The sequence below is a fragment of the Rana temporaria genome, chromosome 8 (genome assembly GCF_905171775.1).
Source record: "Rana temporaria chromosome 8, aRanTem1.1, whole genome shotgun sequence".
NCBI classification, from domain to species: Eukaryota; Metazoa; Chordata; class Amphibia; order Anura; family Ranidae; genus Rana; species Rana temporaria.
The window spans coordinates 184922114-184943773 of NC_053496.1; the positions used below are offsets into that span (position 1 = coordinate 184922114).

At 44.9% G+C, this 21660-nt stretch overlaps 2 protein-coding genes and 1 long non-coding RNA gene across 3 annotated transcripts in view; 2 read left to right on the forward strand and 1 right to left on the reverse strand.

The window, feature by feature from the left end:
* The window catches only part of LOC120909614 (zinc finger protein OZF-like), a 713034-nt gene that overhangs the window by 525896 nt on the left and 165478 nt on the right, over positions 1–21660 (reverse strand). The gene's annotated exons all lie outside the window — the stretch shown is intronic.
* LOC120909675 lies at positions 59–438 on the forward strand. The gene is made up of 3 exons (XR_005741335.1): positions 59–73; positions 192–289; positions 400–438. It is a non-coding gene; the product is annotated as an uncharacterized LOC120909675 (long non-coding RNA).
* LOC120909657 (gastrula zinc finger protein XlCGF17.1-like) lies at positions 1782–2870 on the forward strand (the record flags this gene model as incomplete). Its single annotated transcript, XM_040321419.1, has 1 exon — positions 1782–2870. A coding segment is annotated over one exon (768 nt), but the record flags the coding sequence as incomplete, so codon positions are not given.

Below are 21660 nucleotides of genomic sequence, written 5' to 3' on the forward strand. Positions count from 1 at the left end.
GAGTATTTAGAAGGACACAAGGATCTCTACAAGGACGTCATGATGGAGAATCAGCCGCCCCTCACATCACCGGGTAAGAGGAGACTTTATTGTAAAGGAGAGAGCAGTACGGAGGCTCCACCTAGATCCCCCATCATCTGATAAACACATAGAAACAATGTATTCAGTCAGTGTGTGTGTGTTTCCTACAGATGGATCCAGTAATGGGAACCCACCAGAGAGATGTCCCCGTCCTCTGTATTCCCGGGATTCCACACAGAAGGGTCACACCATTCCTCCCTATTGCAAGGTTGGTGGGACAGAGATTGTAAAACACAGACTTGTGGATTTCTTATGTGATGTCACAATAATAAAGCTTATATCTTACAGATGATTTTCTCTCTTATTTTCTTGGTTTAGAGTGGAGATCCAATCGATATAGAATTTGAGGTGAAATCAGAAGAAGAAGAGACGCATGTGAGGGATGATCAGCAGTCTATGGAGGAGGATGGAATAACGGGGACATTTATAGAGGAGGACACTCCTACAGAGATCAGCACAGGTGGGTCATTAACACGATCTTGCGCAATATTTACTCCAGATACTATATAATCCTATCTGTTGTATCTTATACAATATGTTGTATATTACATAGTTCTGACTTCTGCGCTCTACCTACAGCACATACATTTATTTGTTGAAAATAATAACATCACCAAACGTTGGAACTTTTAATCAGAAAGTAACAACGAGAGAGGAGTCAATAACCCAATGATGGTGGGTTTCAAGATGAGTCCAGTTTTTATATCCCCCCCCATCCTCACTCTCTAAATATGTCCCGTTGGCGTTGACAAAATGATAATGAGTGATGGGGGGGTGGGGTGGGGACCCTCGTCCTATAATCCCCTCATCACTGTCACTCCTATAAAAGACAGTTCTCGTTGTCTCCTCACTCTCTGACTAAGGCCCATGAATAAAGAAATGATCTGGTAGGAGATCAGAGGACCCATTTACTAGTTACCTTGAGGGGGGAATTGTAAGATCCTCAGAGACAAAGCTGCCTGATGTGGGCGGAGTCCTGGTTTAGGGGAACCAATCAGCTCATGTCTAGTAATAATCTTTGTATTTCTATTTTAGTAGATGGACGGGAGATGAGGAAAACCTCAGAGGATTATCTCACTTTGTCTCCAGACTGTAAAGTAGAAGATGAGGACATCACACAGTATAGTCCAGGAGAAAACCCGACTACCTCAAATGTCCATCCGGCACCACACAGTGTAGATGGACCATCATATTCCTCCTATTCTGAGGAACCTCAGACTGTGCGGGACGGTGCCGGACCATCGTATTCCTCTTATCCTGAGGAACCTCAGACTGTGCGGGACGGTGCCGGACCATCGTATTCCTCTTATCCTGAGGAACCTCAGACTGTGCGGGACGGTGCCAGACCATCGTATTCCTCTTATCCTGAGGAACCTCAGACTGTGCGGGACGGTACCGTACCATCGTATTCCTCTTATCCTGAGGAACCTCAGACTGTGCGGGACAGTGCCGGACCATCGTATTCCTCTTATCCTGAGGAACCTCAGACTGTGCGGGACGGTGCCGGACCATCATATTCCTCTTATCCTGAGGAACCTCAGACTGTGCGGGACGGTGCCGGACCATCGTATTCCTCTTATCCTGAGGAACCTCAGACTGTGCGGGACGGTGCCGGACCATCGTATTCCTTTTATCCTGAGGAACCTCAGACTGTGCGGGACGGTGCCGGACCATCGTATTCCTCTTATCCTGAGGAACCTCAGACTGTGCGGGACGGTGCCAGACCATCGTATTCCTCTTATCCCGAGGAACCTCAGACTGTGCGGGACGGTGCCATCCTTCCATCAGATAGTAGGTTTCCCTGTCTTGAGTGTGGGAAGTGTTTCCGTTATAAGTCCAGACTTAATAGGCATAAAAGATCTCACACGGGGGAAAAGCCGTATTCCTGTCCTGAATGTGGAAAATGTTTTTCACAAAAGTTCGATCTTCAAATCCATAAGCGATCCCATGCAGATGAGAAGCCGTATTCCTGTACTGAGTGCGGGAAATGTTTCTATTCTAAATCCAAACTTAATGCGCATAAAAGATCTCACACAGGAGAGAAGCCACATTCCTGCTCTGAGTGTGGGAAATGTTTTTCAGGCAGGTCCAATCTTTACAGACATCAAAGGTCTCACACGGGGGAAAAATCATATTCCTGTTCTGCGTGCGGGAAATATTTTGCACAAAAATCAGAACTTTTCACACATGAAAGGTCTCACAGAGGTGAGAAGCCTTACTCCTGTTCTGAGTGCGGGAAATGTTTTTCTGCCAAATCCAATCTTTACACACATCAGAGATTGCACACTGGTGAAAAGCCGTATTCCTGTGCTGAGTGCGGGAAATGTTTTTCACAGAAGTCCAGTCTTTCCACACATGAGAGATTGCACACAGGAGAGAAGCCTTATTTATGTGCGGAGTGCGGGGAATGTTTTTCTGCCAGATCAATTCTTTACAGACATCAGAGATCTCACACAGGTGTGAAATAAGCCGTATTTCTGCCTTGAGTGCGGGATATGTTTATCAGATAAGTTCTCTCTTCCCACACATTAGAAATTGCACACAGGGAAGAAGCCGTATTCCTGCCCTGGGTGCGGGAAATGTTTTTCACAGAAGTATATTCTTAACAGACATCAGAGATCTCACACGGGGGAGAAACTATATTCTTGCTCTGAGTGTGGAAAAAGTTTTGCCGATAAGTCCTCTCATAAAATACATCCAAGATTGCACACGAGGGAGAAGCCACTTTCCTGTCCTGTGTGAGGGAAATGTTCCTCACTGAAGTCCTGTCTTCCTGTACATCAGGGGTCCCACACAACCCTTGAGGTGTATTAGTGAGTGTGGGAAATTTCTTGTATATGAATGTTGCTGGACATGTGGGGAAGAAGCACACCCTGATATACACCTCAGATATACTCCATGGCTGATCTTCATCATGTAAGAAACAGTTCATAGACCTCAACCATAGATTGACCGTTTTGACAAAGATGTCCTATAGAATGAATGATACAACAGTGCCATCTAGAGGTTAGATTGGTAAATGTTTCTCCCATTGAAATATAGTATTGAGAAAGGGGAGCCACATGGGGGTAATAAAACTTTCCAAATAAAAAGGCAACAACATAAGAAACAGTTCATAAGGAGATCAGAGATCACCAAAGACATGGATGAAGGGTTGTACCGTGTTTGACCATTGATAGCAGGAGAAAAATAAAAATGGAGTCATTACCTCTCATTGGCTGAGTACATTTTGTGGTATGGAGACTTAGAGGTCTGTTTTTCTTTTGCAAGAGGACTGTTTTCTCAAGTCGTCTTCCAGGACGAAACGCGTTAACCCCACCACTTAAATGGCGGTCCTCTAGGCCTTTTAAAATAAAAATGGACTTTTATCTTTTCATTTGAAACAGATTTCGGGGGTGTCGTGTTGTTTTGTGTGGGGGTTACCACTTAAAAATACATACTAAACCCCAAGGATCTGGTATGAATTTTAAGAGGGACACCCCACTCCACCCCTTTGTTCACATTCACCCTATTAGCTGGGAGAACTCAGCTGACAGCTGAATGGGACAGGTGAGTATATATCACTGGTTGTCCAGATGACTGTAGCCGCTGACTCTATTAGGGATGAGCCTGAACTGCCCTGGGTTTGGTTCCAGTGGGGTTCGGCCAACTTCAGATGCCAAACCTGAACCCCATTCAAAATATATGGGAAGCAAATCAAAAGGGCCCATTTTTTTGTGAGGTCCCCCCCAGGAAATCTATACCAGACCCTGATCCAAGCTTGCAGTCTGATTGACCAGAAAAGGGAGGGGAAGGGGGACCAGGGTGTACCATATCAGGTTGCATTTCCTCACGAGGGGGGTGCCTTGCCAGAGGGGCCTGAACCATGTTGATAAGGACAAGGGCCTCATCTCCACAACCCTGGCCGGTGGTTGTATGGGTCTACATGGAAGGGGCTCATTGGAATCTGGAAACCACTTTAAAATAGTAATGGGCCCCCAGACAGTGCCCCCCCCCCCCAGTATAGTATGAGTACGCATGAATACGCAATAGTAACACTAGCTGAATGACAGGTCCCAGAGATGCCATCAGCTATATAAAGGAAGGGGCGGGGAGTGTGGTGACATCAATAATCAAATATTGCCAGTGGACATATATGGCCAGTGATGTCCCTGCTATGCCCGCCCCTTGGCTTATCTAGCTGGGATTCCTAATGGCATTTGTTTATAGGGACACAGCAGTTGCAAGCACCCAAGGATTCCTTATATACCAGAGACAGTGGTAAGCTGTCATATATAGAAGTGGTAGAAATTTTACTTCTATACGTGATGCTTGGCACCCACCAGAGTGTCAAAGGAGCCAACATTTACTTGGAACCACTGACTCATTCTTTCTAACAACTAAACCTGGGACTTATCCTTAGTTGTCAGAGTGACCAATGGGAGAAGGATCACTTTATATGAATGGTCGGTGCTGTGGTCCCTTACATTGGTGACCAGTGGGAGAAGGTTCCCTTTATATCAATGGTCAGTGTAGTGGTCCTTTACATTGATGAACAATTGAAGAAGGTCGCCTTACATCAATGGTCAGTGTAGTGGTCTCTTACATCTTGATGACCAATGACCTTCATTTTAGAGATAATTTTTAGTAATATGTTCCTCTAAACAAACAGCACTGACAATAAATAGACAACAAGATGACCTTTTGCATGTAAAATAATGTCCCAAAAGTCGGGGGTCGTCTTATACGCCGATACCTGTCTGTCAGACCTCGGCCATCCATTATTCAAAAGCCGCGCCTCCTCCTTAGCCTGCCCTGTGATAGGCGGAACACTCATTTTCCCAGAAGAGCCTCTGTTCAGTGTTCCGCCTATCACAGATGCCTTCTCATCCTCGGCCTCCGACTAGAGGACATCCGTGATAGGCGGAAAACACTAAACAGAGGCTCTGCTGTAACAATGGAGTTTATGCAACAAACCAGTTCAGAAACAAAATCAAGTCAACAGAGAATTGTCAGTCCAAAAATGTCCCGAGTCCTTACAATTGTAGCAATCACTAAACAATCAAAACTAAGTAGGCACCAATGGCGGGAATAGTTCTTAAATCTTCAACACACCAACTATTACCCCCTCACTACCACATCCTATTATTGTGTAACCAACCTGCATCCATGAGAACCCTGCGTGCCATTTACAAAGTAGAAGCCCAGCACTGTCCCTACACAAATATAGTACATTCACAAACAGCACACGGACGTGTTCACACTACGAGATGTTTATCAAAGCTGCAGTTCCTCTGAGTTCCACAAGATGGTGATTTCATGTCTAAATTGAGAGGAAATCTCTATTAAAGGAAGTGATGTCACATACAGACAGGAAGTGATGTCAGTACAGATATGAAGTTCCGGGTGAGAGGTGAGTCCGGAGGAAGTAGAGAGGAGGCGTTGCTGGATCTGGCAGCAGAGGAGGTAATAAGATCTTATTTTATATTTACAAGAAACCCCAATTAATTTGTACTTTAATTTGCCAAAATTATCTCTCTATAAGAAATCCTAAATAGATAAAATGAAGATGCAAATGAGGATGGAGGAGGACCAGAGTCACATGACAGAGAAGATCCTAAACCTCACCCTGGAGATCATCTACCTGCTGAGTGCAGAGGTGAGGAGGATTCTGGGAGGTCATATGACATCACTCTTATCTCTATTAATAAAACACAGACCTGACCGGAGAGGTGAGGAGGATTCGGGGAGGTCACATGACATCACTCTTATCTCTTAATAAAACACAGACCTGACCGGAGAGGTGAGGAGGATTCTGGGAGGTCACATGACATCACTCTTATCTCTATTAATAAAACACAGACCTGACCGGAGAGGGGAGGAGCATTCTGGGATTCTAACATGATATTCCTATTGGTTCTCCAATACAGAGATTTCCTCTTGTGAAGTCAGGTGATCACATGACCATCACAGTGCCTCCATGTGACTCCCTAAAACCTGAGAGACACAACATGGAGAAGATTCTAGAAGTCACCAAGAAGATGATGGAGCTGCTGACAGGAGAGGTGAGGAGGATTCTGGGACATTATCCAGTAACAGACAAGGGGTGTGTCTGGATGGTGACTGTATCATTGTGTGTGTCAGGTTCCTATAAGGTGTCAGGATGTCACTGTCTATTTCTCCATGGAGGAGTGGGAGTATTTAGAAGGACACAAGGATCTCTACAAGGACGTCATGATGGAGAATCAGCCGCCCCTCACATCACCGGGTAAGAGGAGACTTTATTGTAAAGGAGAGAGCAGTACAGAGGGTCTACCTACATCCCCCATCATCTGATAAACACAAATGGCCCGTACACACAATCAGAAATTCCGACAAGAAAAGTCCGATGTGAGCCAACAAAAGATTGAGAGCAGGTTCTCTATTTTCCTGACGGAAAAAGTTTCTATCGGAAAATCCACTCGCCTGTATGCATTTCTGACGCACAAAAAAACACGCATGCTCAGAATCAAGCAGAAGAGCCGAACTGCCTATTGAACTTCATTGATCTTGACTTGTCATACGTCACCACGTTCTTGACGGTCGGAATTTCCAAGAAGATTTGTGTGACCGTGTGTATGCAACACAAGTTTGAGCCAACATTCCGTCAGAACGGTTTCCTTGTCGGAATTTCCGATCGTGTGTATGCGGCAATAGAAACAATGTATTCAGTCAGTGTGTGTGTTTCCTACAGATGGATCCAGTAATGGGAACCCACCAGAGAGATGTCCCCGTCCTCTGTATTCCCGGGATTCCACACAGGAAGGTCACACCATCCCTCGCCATCATCCGGTAAGTGGGACGGAGCACCTCATGAAGATGATATGTGGATTTATTATTTGAGCTTATATTTTACAGATGATATTTTCTCTCATTTTCCTGATTCAGGGTGAAGATCTGATAGATATAAAAGTTGAGGTTAAAGCAGAAGAAGAAGAGACGTATGTGAGGGATGATCAGAAGTCTTCTACAGAGATCACCACAGGTGGGTCATTAACACAATCTTGTGCATTACTTTGTCTTGACACTATATAGTCCTAACTGTTGTGTCTTATACAATATGTTGTACATTATGCAGCACCCTCTAGTGTGAGAGTAGGAAAAAGCATATTGTGGCCAGGAATAACCTGAGAACTTAATTGGGTCAGGGTTACTGGAGGCAAGGGCTGGATGACTCATCTCATCAGGAAAGTTGAAGAACCTTCTAGAACTAGAGCAGGGGGCTCCAAACTGTGGCCCGAGGGCTATATGTGGCCCTTTGCTAGCCTTTATGCAGCCCTTGGGGCACAATTCCTTCCAATGATCTGAGGTTCTTATCCTCCCATTAACACCAACAATGGGGCACTGTATCTTCCACGAATACTAATGATGGAATACTATTCCTCCTACTAATAGGGGGAATCCTCCTCCTATTGACCACCAACCCTGAGGCCATATTTATTCTCACTGATTTTGGGCCCGTGACATTTTCTGTCCCTGCTGGCCACAATCCGGCCCTCCGAAAGTCTGAAGGACAATAAAGTGGTCCTTTGATTGAAAAGTTTGGAGACCCCTGCTTTAGGCTATCCTATATTCTTGATGATATCATACATGATGTGATGTAGCTATTTTAAGAATTGCCGTTAACTTATATCTTTATGTGGAGCCTGCTGGCCAAGATATTTGCAGGACCTGTGCTTATTTTATTAAAATTGCTTTTTCATGCAATCTATTGTTCTACTTATGAGCATCATTTAAAGTCCTGAACTTCCTCCATTTTTATCATATATTGATTAGGGATGGAGACATTTATCTAGGGTGTCTCATTTAAAGTCCCAGTTCTCCCTCCCCCCTTTTTGAACATAGAAACAATGTATTCAGTCAGTGTGTGTGTTTCCTACAGATGGATCCAGTAATGGGAACCCACCAGAGAGATGTCCCCGTCCTCTGGATTCCCGGGATTTCATACAGGTAAATATTAAAGAAGAGATAAAAGAGGAGGATGGTGTAATGGAGGATGCAGAGTTTCAAAAAGGACACAAGAAGCAGTACCAGGACACCATGGCGGAGTCATCCAGCTACAGGAACCCACCAGAGAGATGTCCCCGTCCTCTGTATTCCCGGGATTCCACAAATGAAGGTCAACCCGTCCCTCTCTGTTACAAGGTCGGTAGGTTGAAACATCTAGAACATGGACTCATGGAGACAATCTGTGGATTTTATTTACAGTATGTGAAAACAGAAGACTTTTTTTATAATTTTTTCTTGGTTTAGGGTGAAGATCTGATGGATATAAAAGTTGAGGTGAAATCAGAAGAAGAAGAGACGTACGTGAGGGATGATCAGCAATATACGGAGGAGACTGGAATGAGGAGGACATTCATAGAGGAGGACACTCCTACAGAGATCAGCACAGGTGGGTCATTAACACTAACTACGTTCCTCCACCCATACTGCTCACTGATTGGTCCAGAGTAGGGTGGGGACTGGGTGATATCAGCCTGTAATCCCCTGGTCACTTTCCTGAGCTGTGTTCCCCGTCCTGCGTTCCTGTATTTCTCTCAGATAATCTTCCTTCTCTGTGCTGCAGACACAATTTATGTATTTTCTGGATTTATGGAGAATCTTGGTTTCAGTTGGCAGCAAAATATTGTTTTTTGTTTTTTTTTTCACCATAGACATTGCTCAGCCTAGACAACTGTAACATGTTTCTTGTGTCTTCTGCCTTCCAGTGTTACTTGCTCTGTTGTTTGCTGGCTGGGAGGGTAAATATTTCTGTATAGTCTCAGGAGATATGAGGGCAGAAGTGTGGGACCTCTTGGGAAGACGTGTATCTTATGCAATATGTTGAACATTATACTCCTGACCCCTGCACTATATACTCTATGTTGTACATTACATACTCCTGACCCCTGCACTATATACTCTATGTTGTACATTACACACTCCTGACTTCTCTATCCCCTCCACCCACTGCTATATATACACATAATTTGTATTCTCTTTTGTTACACCCATTTCCTACCAGCTGGACATTGTATATCTGATGATATGATTGGAGCACAGACTTTTACATGTTGATAATAATGTGATAACATCCTCCAACTTTGGAACCTTAAACAGAAAGTGATAATGAGGAGGAGGAGTCAGTAACCCAATGATGGTGGTCTTCAGGATCAGTCCAGTCTTCATCTTGGTTGTTCTCCCCCCCATCCTCACTCTCTGACCTCTGGTGGGGCTCAGCCCTGCTGTTAATTATGACTAAATCATGGACTAAAAAAGGAAGTGCAGGACTTCTTGTGTTGGGAAGATGGCAATGAGTAATAGAGGGGGAGGGGATACTCGTCCTATAATCCCCTCATCACTGTCACTCCTATAAAAGACAGTTCTCGTTGGTTCCGATTTGCGCTTTTCAACCTCGTGCTTTTCAGTCCGTTACAGTGTGATGAATGTGCTCTCTCCATTTCGAACGCTAGTTTAACCAGAACGAGTGCTTCCATCTCATACATGATTCTAAGCATGCGTGTTTTTTTCCCCTCGGAAAAGCATACACACGACCGGTTTTCCCGACGGGAAAAAATAGAACATGTTCTGTGTTTTTTTTTTTTTCCACAGTCGGGAAAACTGTGATGGAGCATACACACAGCCGGGATTCCCGGCCAAAAGCTCTCATGGCAGTTTTCCGGCCGGGAAAACCGGTCGTGTATACGAGGCATTATGATAGTATCCCTGATTACTTGCCGTTATTTCCTCCATTATTTTTATTTGGTTAATTTCGGTTACTCACTCTTGTATAGTGGGAGCTACGGTTGTATTCCAATGTCTAGTTATAGTTATTCGCGTGGCAGAAATGAATTGTGGGACCAGTCCCTTTGTGTCCTCTCGCAGTGACCCTGGATATATGGATAGTAAGGCCATTTCTAGAGATTTATGATCGGATACACCTGTAACGCAGGAACAAATTTGGAATACAGAATCCCCAAATTCTTTAATCCGAGGACAAGTCCACCAGATATGGATCATTGTACCACTATCTCCTCCACATCGCCAGCATTCCCCTGGATAGATCTGCGAAATTCTATGTAACCTTGTCAGGCATCTATACCATCTAGTTAGTATTTTATAATTCTTTTCTTGTATGAAAGTCGCAGAACTCGATTTAAAGATTGACTAAAAAGCTTTCTTCCATTTTTCTACAGAGATTAAATAACCCAGTTCTCTCTCCCAGTCTCTAATGAAATACAAGTCAGATGGGGAGGTGTAAGATAAAAGTACATCATATGTCATAGAAATAGTACTAGAACATCCTGTAGCCCCCACTACACAGGGACTTGAATGGTGCTAGGTCCCTATGTAATAGTGTCATTTCAGTGGCTGGAGTCCTCTTGATGGCAGGGCTTGTATGATCGGAGAAGCGGTCTGTCTTATCCATCTAATGCCCCGTACACACGATCTAATTTTCCGTCGGCATTAACTCAGATGGACTTTTCCGACGGAATTCCGTTCAAACTGTCTTACATACACACTGTCACACCAAATTCCGACCGTCAAGAAAGCGGTGACGTACAACACTACGACGAGCCGAGAAAAATGAAGTTCGAACATGAGTCGACTTGATTCTGAGCATGCATGTTTTTTTCTCCGTCAGAGTTCCCTACAGACTAACTCAATTTCTGAAATGTTTTTCGTCGGGGAAAAAAAGAGAACATTTTCTCTTTCTAAATTACGACAGAGAAAGTCAGATGGGGCACACACACACAGTCAGAATATCTGATGAAATAATTCCGTCTGACTTTTTCCATCGGAAATTCCAATCGTGTGTACAAGGCATTAGAAACCTATCTGGTGACATACCCGGTGGAAATTCTGGGTTACCCTTTAGACGACAAAATTAACACTCTACCTCACGCTCTGATCCATGAGTAAAGAAATGATCTTGTAGGAGATCAGAGGAGCCATTTACTAGTTACCTTGAGGGGGGAATTGTAAGATCCTCAGAGACAAAGCTGCATGATGTGGGCGGAGTCCTGGTTTAGGGGAACCAATCAGCTCATGTCTAGTAATAATCTTTGTATTTCTATTTTAGTAGATGGACGGGAGATGAGGAAAATCTCAGAGGATTGTCTCACTTTGTCTCCAGACTGTAAAGTAGAAGATGAGGACATCACACAGTATAGTCCAGGAGAAAACCCGACTACCTCAAATGTCCATCCGGCACCACACAGTGTAGATGGACCATCGTATTCCTCTTATCCTGAGGAACCTCAGACTGTGCGGGATGGTGCCGGACCATCGTATTCCTCTCATCCTGAGGAACCTCAGACTGTGCGGGACGGTGCCGGACCATCGTATTCCTCTTATCCCGAGGAACCTCAGACTGTGCGGGACGGTGCCGGACCATCGTATTCCTCTTATCCCGAGGAACCTCAGACTGTGTGGGATGGTGCCGGACCATCGTATTCTTTCTATCCTGAGGAACATCAGACTGTGTGGGACAGTGCCGGACCATCCTATTCCTCTTATGCTGAGGAACCTCAGACTGTGCGGGACGGTGCCGTCCTTCCAACAGATAAGAGGTTTTCTTGTACTGACTGCGGAAAATGTTTCAATTCTAAATCCAGACTTAATAGGCATAAAATATCTCACACGGGGGAAAAGCCGTATTCCTGTCCTGAGTGTGGAAAATGTTTTTCACAAAAGTTTGGTCTCCAAATCCATCAGAGATCTCACACAGGTGAGAAACCATATTCCTGTACTGATTGCGGGAAGACTTTCCATTATAAATCCACACTTAATTTGCATAAAAGCTCTCATACAGGTGAGAAGCCGTATTCCTGTAGTGATTGTGGAATCGGCTTCTGTCATATATCCTACCTAAATTCACATAAAATATCTCACACGGGGGAGAAGCAGCTTTCTTGCCCCGAGTGTGGGAAATGTTTTTCTAACAAGTCAAATCTTTACAGACATCAGAGATTGCACAGGGGTGAGAAGCCGTTTTCTTGTACTGAGTGTGGCAAATGTTTTACACAAAAATCAGAACTTGTCACACATGAGAGGTCTCACACGGGGGAGAAGCCATATTCCTGCCCTGAGTGCGGGAAAAGTTTTTCACAGAAATCTGATCTTTCCAGACATCAGAGGTCTCACACAGGGGAGAAGCCGTATTCCTGTCCTGAGTGCGGGAAATGTTTTTCAGATAATTCCTCTCATAAAAGACATCAGAGACTGCACATGGGGCAGAAGCCACTTTACTGTCCTGAGTGTGGGAAATGTTTTTCAAGTAAGACCAATCTTTACAGACATCAGAGATCTCACACGAGGGAGAATCCACTTCCCTGTCTGAGTGAGGGAAATGTTCCTCACTGAAGTCCTGTCTTCCTATACATTAGGGGTCCCACACAACCCTTGGGGTGTATTAGTGAGTGAGGGAAATGTCTTGTATGTGAATGTTGCTGGACATGTGGGGAAGAAGCACACCCTGATATACACCTCAGATATACTCCATGGCTGATCTTCATCATGTAAGAAACAGTTCATAGACCTCAACCGTAGCTTGACCGTTTTGATAAAGATGTCCTATGGAATGAATGATACAACAGTGCCATCTAGAGGTTAGATTGGTAAATGTTTCTCCCATTGAAACATAGTATTGAGAAAGGGGGGCCACACGCTTGTGGGGATAATAAAACTTTCCAAATAAAAAGGCAACAACAAAAGAAACAGTTGATAAGGAGATCGAAGATCACCAAAGACATGGATAAAGTGTTGTACCGTGTTGGCTATTGATAGCAGGAGAAAAATAATAATGGAGTCGTCACCTCTCATTGGCTGAGTACATTTGGTGGTATGGAGACTTAGAGGTCTGTTATTCTCTTGCAAGAGGTCTGTTTTCTCCAGTCGTCTTCCAGGACGAAACACGCTAACCCCGCCACTTAAAAGGCGGCCCTCTAGAATAAATGTGCCAAACATTTGCCCAACCCTGACAAATATTGGTCATATTTTATTCCAATTAGTGATTTCCAGCTCCATCTATTGGCCATAATGCGGTATTACTAGTTTCTGAAAAAATACCACATTAGCAAAGAACCTAATAACATACATTTTGTTACCCCGGCAAAAGGAATGTATACGCACTTTCAACAAGCAAATTGCTATGTATTGTTTTTTCCCTTATGAATAGACCCCTAAATATCAGGAGATGTTTATCTGAAGATGGGAATTATGGAGCAGCTCAATGAATAGACCTCCTAGCAATGTTATTACCAGGCTGCGGCTAGGGGGAGCTCTCATGTGACCATAGCAGAGTGATCCCATCTAGCTCACATTCACAGTTTCACTGCCAGAGCTGTGTTTGCATTATTTTTAGACATGCTAAAATGCATATTTAGCCTGAAGATTAGTTAAACCCCCCCAAACTTCTATTTTCTGAAAGCAGAGACCCCGGAGAATAAAATGGTGGTGATTGTTAAGGAGTTCCTCTTACACAAGTTTACCCTTAATATTCTGGATTATTTTCTCCTTTTCCCCCATTTTCTATGGTGTGATCTTTTCTACAATACAATGTTATAATAATGTAACACGTTGTTTATTGTATTGTACACAAATTAATAACTCCGCCTCCACATTCCAGACAAGTCATTTTCCTGACCAATCAGATTTATACCTTTACCATTTGCTGTTTTTTTTTTTTTTTTTACTGCAATTTTGTTAAAAGTAAAATTATAATAAAATATGAATACAAAAAAATTGTGTGTGTCAGTACAATTACGGCAATTTTCGGGAACCAAAAAATTGCTTTTAGGAGACGCTTTAACCACTTAAGACCCGGACCAAAATGCAGGTAAAGGACCAGGCCCCTTTTTGCGATTCGGCACTGCGTCGCTTTAACTGACAATTGCGACGTGGCTCCCAAACAAAATTGGCGTCCTTTTTTTCCCCGCAAATAGAGCTTTCTTTTGGTGGTATTTGATCACCTCTGCGGTTTTTCATTTTTGCGCTATAAACAAAAATAGAGCGACAATTTTGAAAAAAATTCAAAAACATTATTTTTTTTCCTCAGTTTAGGCCGATACGTATTCTTCTACATATTTTTGGTAAAAAAAATTGCAATAAGCGTTTATCGATTGGTTTGCGCAAAATTTATAGCGTTTACAAAATAGGGGATAGTTTTATTGCATTTTTATAATTTTTGTTTTTTTTTAGTACTAATGGCGGCGATCAGTGTTTTTTTTTCGTGACTGCGACATTATGGCGGACACTTCAGACAATTTTGACACATTTTTGGGACCATTGTCATTTTCACAGCAAAAAAAGCATTGTTTACTGTGAAAATGACAGTTGCCGTTTGGGCGTTAACCACAAGGGGGCGCTGAAGGGGTTAAGTGTGACCTCATCTGTGTTTCTAACTGTAGGGGGGTGTGGCTGTAGATGTGACATCATTGATTGTGTTTGCCTATAAAAGGGAACACACGATCGATGATGGCGCCACAGTGAAGAACGGGGAAGCTGTGTTTACACACAGCTCTCCCCGTTCTTCAGCTCCAGGGACCGATCGCGGGACTCCAGCGGCAATCGGGTCCGCGGTCACGGAGCTTCGGACTGGGTCGCGGGCGTGCGCCCACAACCCACGGCTGGGCATTTAACAATCACGTACAGGTACGTGATTGTGCCCAGCCGTGCCATTCTGCCGACGTATATCGCGTTAGGCGGTCCTTAAGTGGTTAAAGGTCAGAAGTTTAGAGGTAACCGTGACCAATGGACCAGAGAGTGGTAGGCGTATATCATATACAGTACATCCCAGGGTACAGAGTGCAGTGGTCAGGAACATGTCATATACAGCCCAGAGTGCGTTGGTCAGGAGTATATCATATATAGCCCTGTGTATAGAGTGCAGTGGTCAGGAACATGTCATATGCAGCCCAGGATACAGAGTGTAGAGGTCAGAAGAATATCATATGTAGCACCCTCTAGTGTGCAATTAGTGTTGGTAAATTTAGTTTATGACTCATGGTAGTTGTGTAAAGCCTCATACATACGATCGGACTTCAAACAAACTTTTCTGTGGATTTTTGTTCACAGGGCATTGCCCGTGAACATGGTATGCATACATACGGCAGGATTTTTTCAGCCAACTTTCACCAAATCACATGTTTTTTCTGCTCCTTACTGCCACACTTTGGTCAACTAGGAAGGGAAATATATTGTCCCTGACCATGCTTGCTGAACCACGTGTGAATCTTGCTGCTGACTGCCTTGCCCAATGATGCCAAAACATTTCCTTCTACATGGTTTTAAAAAGCTGGAATGGCCTTACGTAAAAAGAAGTCGTGACTGGGAACTTGTCATTGTGGTACAGCACATTCTGCAAATTCACAGAAGGGGGCAGAATCCACCAGACGGAAAGGCATGAGGTAGCAACTTGGACAAGCTGAACTGTGGGTGGCAGTGACTGTTTTTAATTTTTTCGATGCAGCAGCTGGAGCAGAGAAATCTGCCTGCTATAATCTACAGCTGGTGGTGTGCTGCCGGTAGATGTGCTGCAAGTACCTGTGACACCCTTTGCTATACCATCATGCCTGCCAGTGGAGGCTGCTGAGAGGTCATCTTCATGATATATAGCAGGGGGAGAGATCAAAGGGGACGAGTGTGGTGTGTGTCGTTTTTGTGTGGCTTTGAGGTGCTCTTGCCGACAGGCTGAGTGGTGGGAGATGAAATGCCTTTGCAAGTATGTACCCAAATGGCTAGTGTTTTTGCCATGCTCGATCTGCTTGCGGCAGAGATTGCAAATTGTAACAGTGCGATTGAATCACATGTGCAGCCAATCAAGTAATGGCTGTGCATTATCAAGAAGCAAGTGGCTGAGGCTGTGGTCAAAAAATTCAGCTGACTCCTCCATGCATGATGCTGGGGCTATGGCAGGGGTAGCTGTGGACAAGGACGCAGAAGAAGCAGAATAGGCAGCTTTGGTGGACTGTGCACTAGTGTCAACTTGGGTGATAGAGGATGAGGATGGTTTAGTAAGCCGCCCCACCACCTCCTCTGCATGCTGTGGCTGGATAGCATAGGCAACATCACTAAACAGAGAAAATGGTGCCCTGCCTGAGGACGGATGTAAAAATATATATTTTTTTATTAGGGCTGTGACTGATTAAAATTTTTGTGTTCGATTAATCGTTTTTTTTTTTAATCGATTAATCGACTAATTTCGATTAATTAACGCACATACAGATACAACTACTTTTAGCTGATCTCCTTGCATTGCAACTCTGCATTAGCCACTGGTAAATGTGGTGGGGGCAGTATGGGGGCAGATGTGTATATTCTTGCAGTATGGGGGCAGATGTGTATATTACAGCATCTGCCCCCATGCTGTAATATACACATCTGCCCCCATGCTGTAATATACACATCTGCCCCCATACTGCAAGAATATACACATCTGCCCCCATGTGTACATTACAGCATGGGGGCAGATGTGTATATTCTTGCAGCATGGGGTCAGATGTGTTCATTACAGCATGGGGGCATATGTGTATATTCTTGCAGCATGGGGTCAGATGTGTACATTACAGCATGGGGGCAGATGTGTACATTACAGCATGGGGGCAGATGTGTACATTACAGCATGGGGGCAGATGTGTACATTACAGCATGGGGGCAGATGTGTATATTCTTGCAGTATGGGGGCAAATGTGTATATTACAGCATGGGGGCAGATGTGTATATTCTTGCAGTATGGGGGCAAATGTGTATATTACAGCATGGGGGCAGATGTGTACATTACAGCATGGGGCAGATGTGTACATTACAGCATGGGGGCAGATGTGTACATTACAGCATCTGCCTCCATGCTGTAATATACACATCTGCCCCCATGCTTTAATATACACATCTGCCTCCCATACTGCAAGAATATACACATCTGCCCCCATGTGTACATTACAGCATGGGGGCAGATGTGTATATTCTTGCAGTATGGGGGCAGATGTGTATATTACAGCATGGGGGCAGATGTTTACATTACAGCATGGGGGCAGATGTTTACATTACAGCATGGGGGCAGATGTGTACATTACAGCATGGGGGCAGATGTGTACATTACAGCATGGGGGCAGATGTGTACATTACAGCATCTGCCTCCATGCTGTAATATACACATCTGCCCCCATGCTTTAATATACACATCTGCCTCCCATACTGCAAGAATATACACATCTGCCCCCATGTGTACATTACAGCATGGGGGCAGATGTGTATATTCTTGCAGTATGGGGGCAGATGTGTACATTACAGCATGGGGGCAGATGTGTACATTACAGCATGGGGGCAGATGTTTACATTACAGCATGGGGGCAGATGTGTACATTACAGCATGGGGGCAGATGTGTACATTACAGCATGGGGGCAGATGTGTACATTACAGCATCTGCCCCCATGCTTTAATATACACATCTGTCCCCATACTCCAGGAATATATACATCTGCCCCATAATGTTACCACACACAGATGGTTGTCCTTTCTTACCTGACTATCAGGCAGGCAGACCCATCTGCAGAGTAGCTGATGGACACATGTGCGCAAGGGAAGAAGATGCAAGCAGGCGGGCAGGTGATGATGACGTCAGCGCGCCGCGGCTCCGGAGCTAGGCCGAAGCCGCGGCCTTTCCTATGGGCGAGACCGCGGAGCTCACTCCGCGGATCGTCAATCGATCAAAATAATTTTAATCGACCAAAGAAATTAACGATTAATCGACCAATTAATCGTTAATTTCCGCAGCCCTATTTTTTATAAATCCCAAGATTATAGCTGCCCCGCCTCTCCAGTACCCTTTCAGTGTGTATATGTATACTGGCCCGGATTTAGATAGAGAAACGACGGCGTATCTCCTGATACGCGGTCGTATCTCTGAGTTCCGACGGTCGGATCTATGCGGCTGATTCATAGAATCAGGTTCCGCATAGATCTCCCTAAGATCCGACAGGTGTAAGTGACTTACACCGTCGGATCTTAGGCTGCAATCTCCCGCTGGCCGCTAGGTGGCGTTTCGTTTTTTGTACACGACGAATATGCAAATGAGGAGTTTCCGCCGATTCAGAAACGAACGCCCGCCCGTCTGTTTTTTTTTACGTTGCTTGTGTTTGGCTGTTTCCGGCGTATAGTTACCCCTGCTATGTGAGGGGTATCCTATGTTAAGTATGGCCGTCATTCCCGCGCCGAGTTTTGAATTTTTACGTCGTTTGCGTAAGTCGATTCAGAATACGGCCGGACGCAAGTTACACTCACGCCGAAACAATGGAGCAATGCACGCTGGGAAAAATCGCGGACGGCGCATGTGCTGTTGGATCGGCGCAGGGACGCGCCTGATTTAAATTGTAGACACCCCCTAGCCGCGGAATTTGAATTCCGCCGGGGGATTTACGATACACCCTCGCAAGTTTTGAGGTAAGTGCTTTCTGAATACAGCACTAGCCTCAAAAACTTGCGCCGGCGGATCGTAAATCAGATAGATTACGCGGATCTAAAGATCCGCTAATCTGTCTGAATCTACCCCACTGTGTGTATATTGCATGTCCGTGTGTGTATACTGTATGTGTGTATACTGTGTGGCCCAATGATCTCCTATTGCCTGGGGGCCCCATATTCTCCTACTGCCCGGGGGCCTCATGAGTTGTCAGTCCGCCCCTGACCATGTCCATCTTTGCCTGTGGACAAAAACGCTGTTGGCCCCCTCATAGTGTCATGGGAACGTCTGCCTCTCCTTGGCCTCGCAGACATGATCGGGAGGCTTCTTACCCAAATGTAATAGGGAATGGGTGATTGGCTGCACTTTATTGATAGAAAAGTGGTATTTGGCGCACTGCCCACTTATATTTTAAGGAAAAAAGATACCATCGCAGGGGTTTTCACTATCACTTCAAACACAAAAAAAATGACACCAAGCCTTTTGGCTTTCTCTCACCATCGTCCCTCAGACCATCTCTCAGCACCCATGTGCTCATGTGCAAATCTACATCTCTTGCTCGGCTCTCTCTGGCAGCTCCCTACTGCTCTGACTCACACTCTGGCCTCTGAGCGGGGAATCTAATTTCTCCCGGGTGGAGCACTGAACTGTAAGTGCCTCTGCATCATGCCTCTCAAGAATCTTTGAAGCCTCCAAATTCCAGAACCCGATCCAGGGGTTACAATTAGCCCAGAAAAAAAATGGAAATTCACCTTTATCCATTCATAATAAAAAAAAAATGGAGGTCCTCAGTCTGCAACATTTAGAAAACTGTGTGCTATTTCTCTCCATTTACACAATGCCAGGACCCAGCACTGTCATCCAATACATACCCACACAGCACAATGCCATGTTCACACTACGAAATGTTTCTTAGGGCAGCGGTTCCATCCTCTGAGCGCCACAAGATGGTGATCTCATTTCTACCCAGACAGGAAGTCTCTATGGAAGACAGGAAGTGATGTCAAGTCTGACAGACAGGAAGTTCCGGGTGAGAGGTGAGTCGGGAAGAAGTAGAGAGAAGACGTTACTGGAAGAGGCAGCAGAGGAGGTAATAAAATCTTATTTTCTATTTACACCCAGTAACCCCGTCATGTCCGTCCTCTTCCTCCATAGTCACTGTGACGTCTTTTATCTCCAGCAGATGATGATACACACATATATAGTGTGGAAACCTAGATTAACCCCTTCAGGGGCAGAACATTTCCCCACTTACAGAGCCGGAACATTCTCTTCATTTTGGAGATAAATTCTAGTAATATGTTCCGCTAAACAAACAGTCCTGACAATAAATAGACAACATCTCTAAAATTCGCCCCTTTTTAACAAATAATAACCCCCACTTCCTCATTCACTCCCTTGTTATCTCTCGCCTTGACTATAGCAACTTCCTTCTCATTGGCTTGCCACTAGGGTTGTCCCGATACCGATACTAGTATCGGTATCGGGACAAATGCTCCCGATGCTTCACCCGATACTTGTACTGTCGGCGGTGATCTGTGTGTGGGGAAGTTACAAGCACCGATCACCACTGACTGTCCCGTGTCCTCCTCCAGCCCCCCTCCATTTTGCTGCAGTCTGTCTCCCCCCCTCCATGTCCCCCACCGTGTTTCTGTATCCCTCCGTGTATCCCGCGTCCTCGGCGCCTGCTTACGTCACTCCAGGTGTACGTGGGATTGGACGGACATACACCTGGAGTGACGTAAGCAGGCGCCGAGGACGACGCTGGTTGATCTATGTATTGCACGTTTTTAACGTTTTAATGTAAGCACAGGTTTTTCTATTAAACTTCCCCCTGAGTTTACTCTACTACACCATTGGAGGCTTTTTGTTCTCTCCCCCCCCCCCCCCCCCGCTCTGAGTGCTACTAGAGATTGGTCGAGGAGACACTCCAATAGATGGTGATAAGAGGGAAGACTTCTGTGGCTGCAAGCAGGCAACTGACACTGAGGCCTCGTACACGACCGTTTTCATCGGACATGTCCGCTGCCGGATTTTGGTCTGATGGTTGTACACACCATCAGACCAAAATCCCCGCGGAAAACAAACGCGGTGACGTGGTCGCGACGTGGCCGCGACGATGATGCGGCGACGTGCGCGACCCTGGAAGGTCAATGCTTCCATGCATGCGTCGAATCACTTCGACGCATGCGAGGGCTTTCGGCCGAGCGGACATGTCCGGTAAGTCGTACAGTCGACCGAATATGTCCGACGGACAGGCTTCCAGCGGACATGTTTCTTAGCATGCTAAGAAACATTTGTCCGCTGGAAACCTGTCCGCTCGGACGGGAGTCCGGTCCGCTCGCCCATACACACGACCAAACATGTCCGCTGAAACTGGTCCGCGGACCAGTTTCAGCGGACATGTTCGGTCGTGTGTACGAGGCCTAAGGATCCCTTTGATGCCCTGTACTTTTGGCTTTGAGGTAAGAGTTCTGGAAGCCTTCTGAGGGATATGATCACTCATCTGTCAATCATCTGCCCATACCTGACCTAGTGGACATTCAGCTACATCGTTACTCTCTTTTGGCAGCTTGTCACATTATTCATTATTGGGACATTTTTGCACTTTGTTTTTTCTGCATATTATTTCACTGCACATGATTTGAGCTCAGCTCTCCTGATCACCACTTATTGTTTTTTGCACAGTTTATTATTCATCATGGTCACTATTATTATGTCAGCGTGAAGGCTTGCGCAGAACCCCTTTTCCTACATTCTTTTGCACTTGTGTATTGTAAACACTATTAGGTTTTGCTGCACCATATTTATTTGTTTGGTTATTATCATTGAGCAGTCCATATTAGCGCGAAGGCACCTTCCATTCATAACATGTTTGTTATTTAAAAATAATAAAAAAATTACCTTTACAACCCCTTTAATTTTCCAAATTTATCTCTCTATAAGAAAGCCTGAATAGATAAAATGATGACACGAATGAGGATGGAGGAGGACCGGAGTCACATGACTGAGAAGATACTAAACCTCACCCTGAAGATCATCTACCTGCTGACCGGAGAGGTGAGGAGGATTCTGGGAGGTCACATGACATCACTCTTATCTCTAGTAATAAAACACA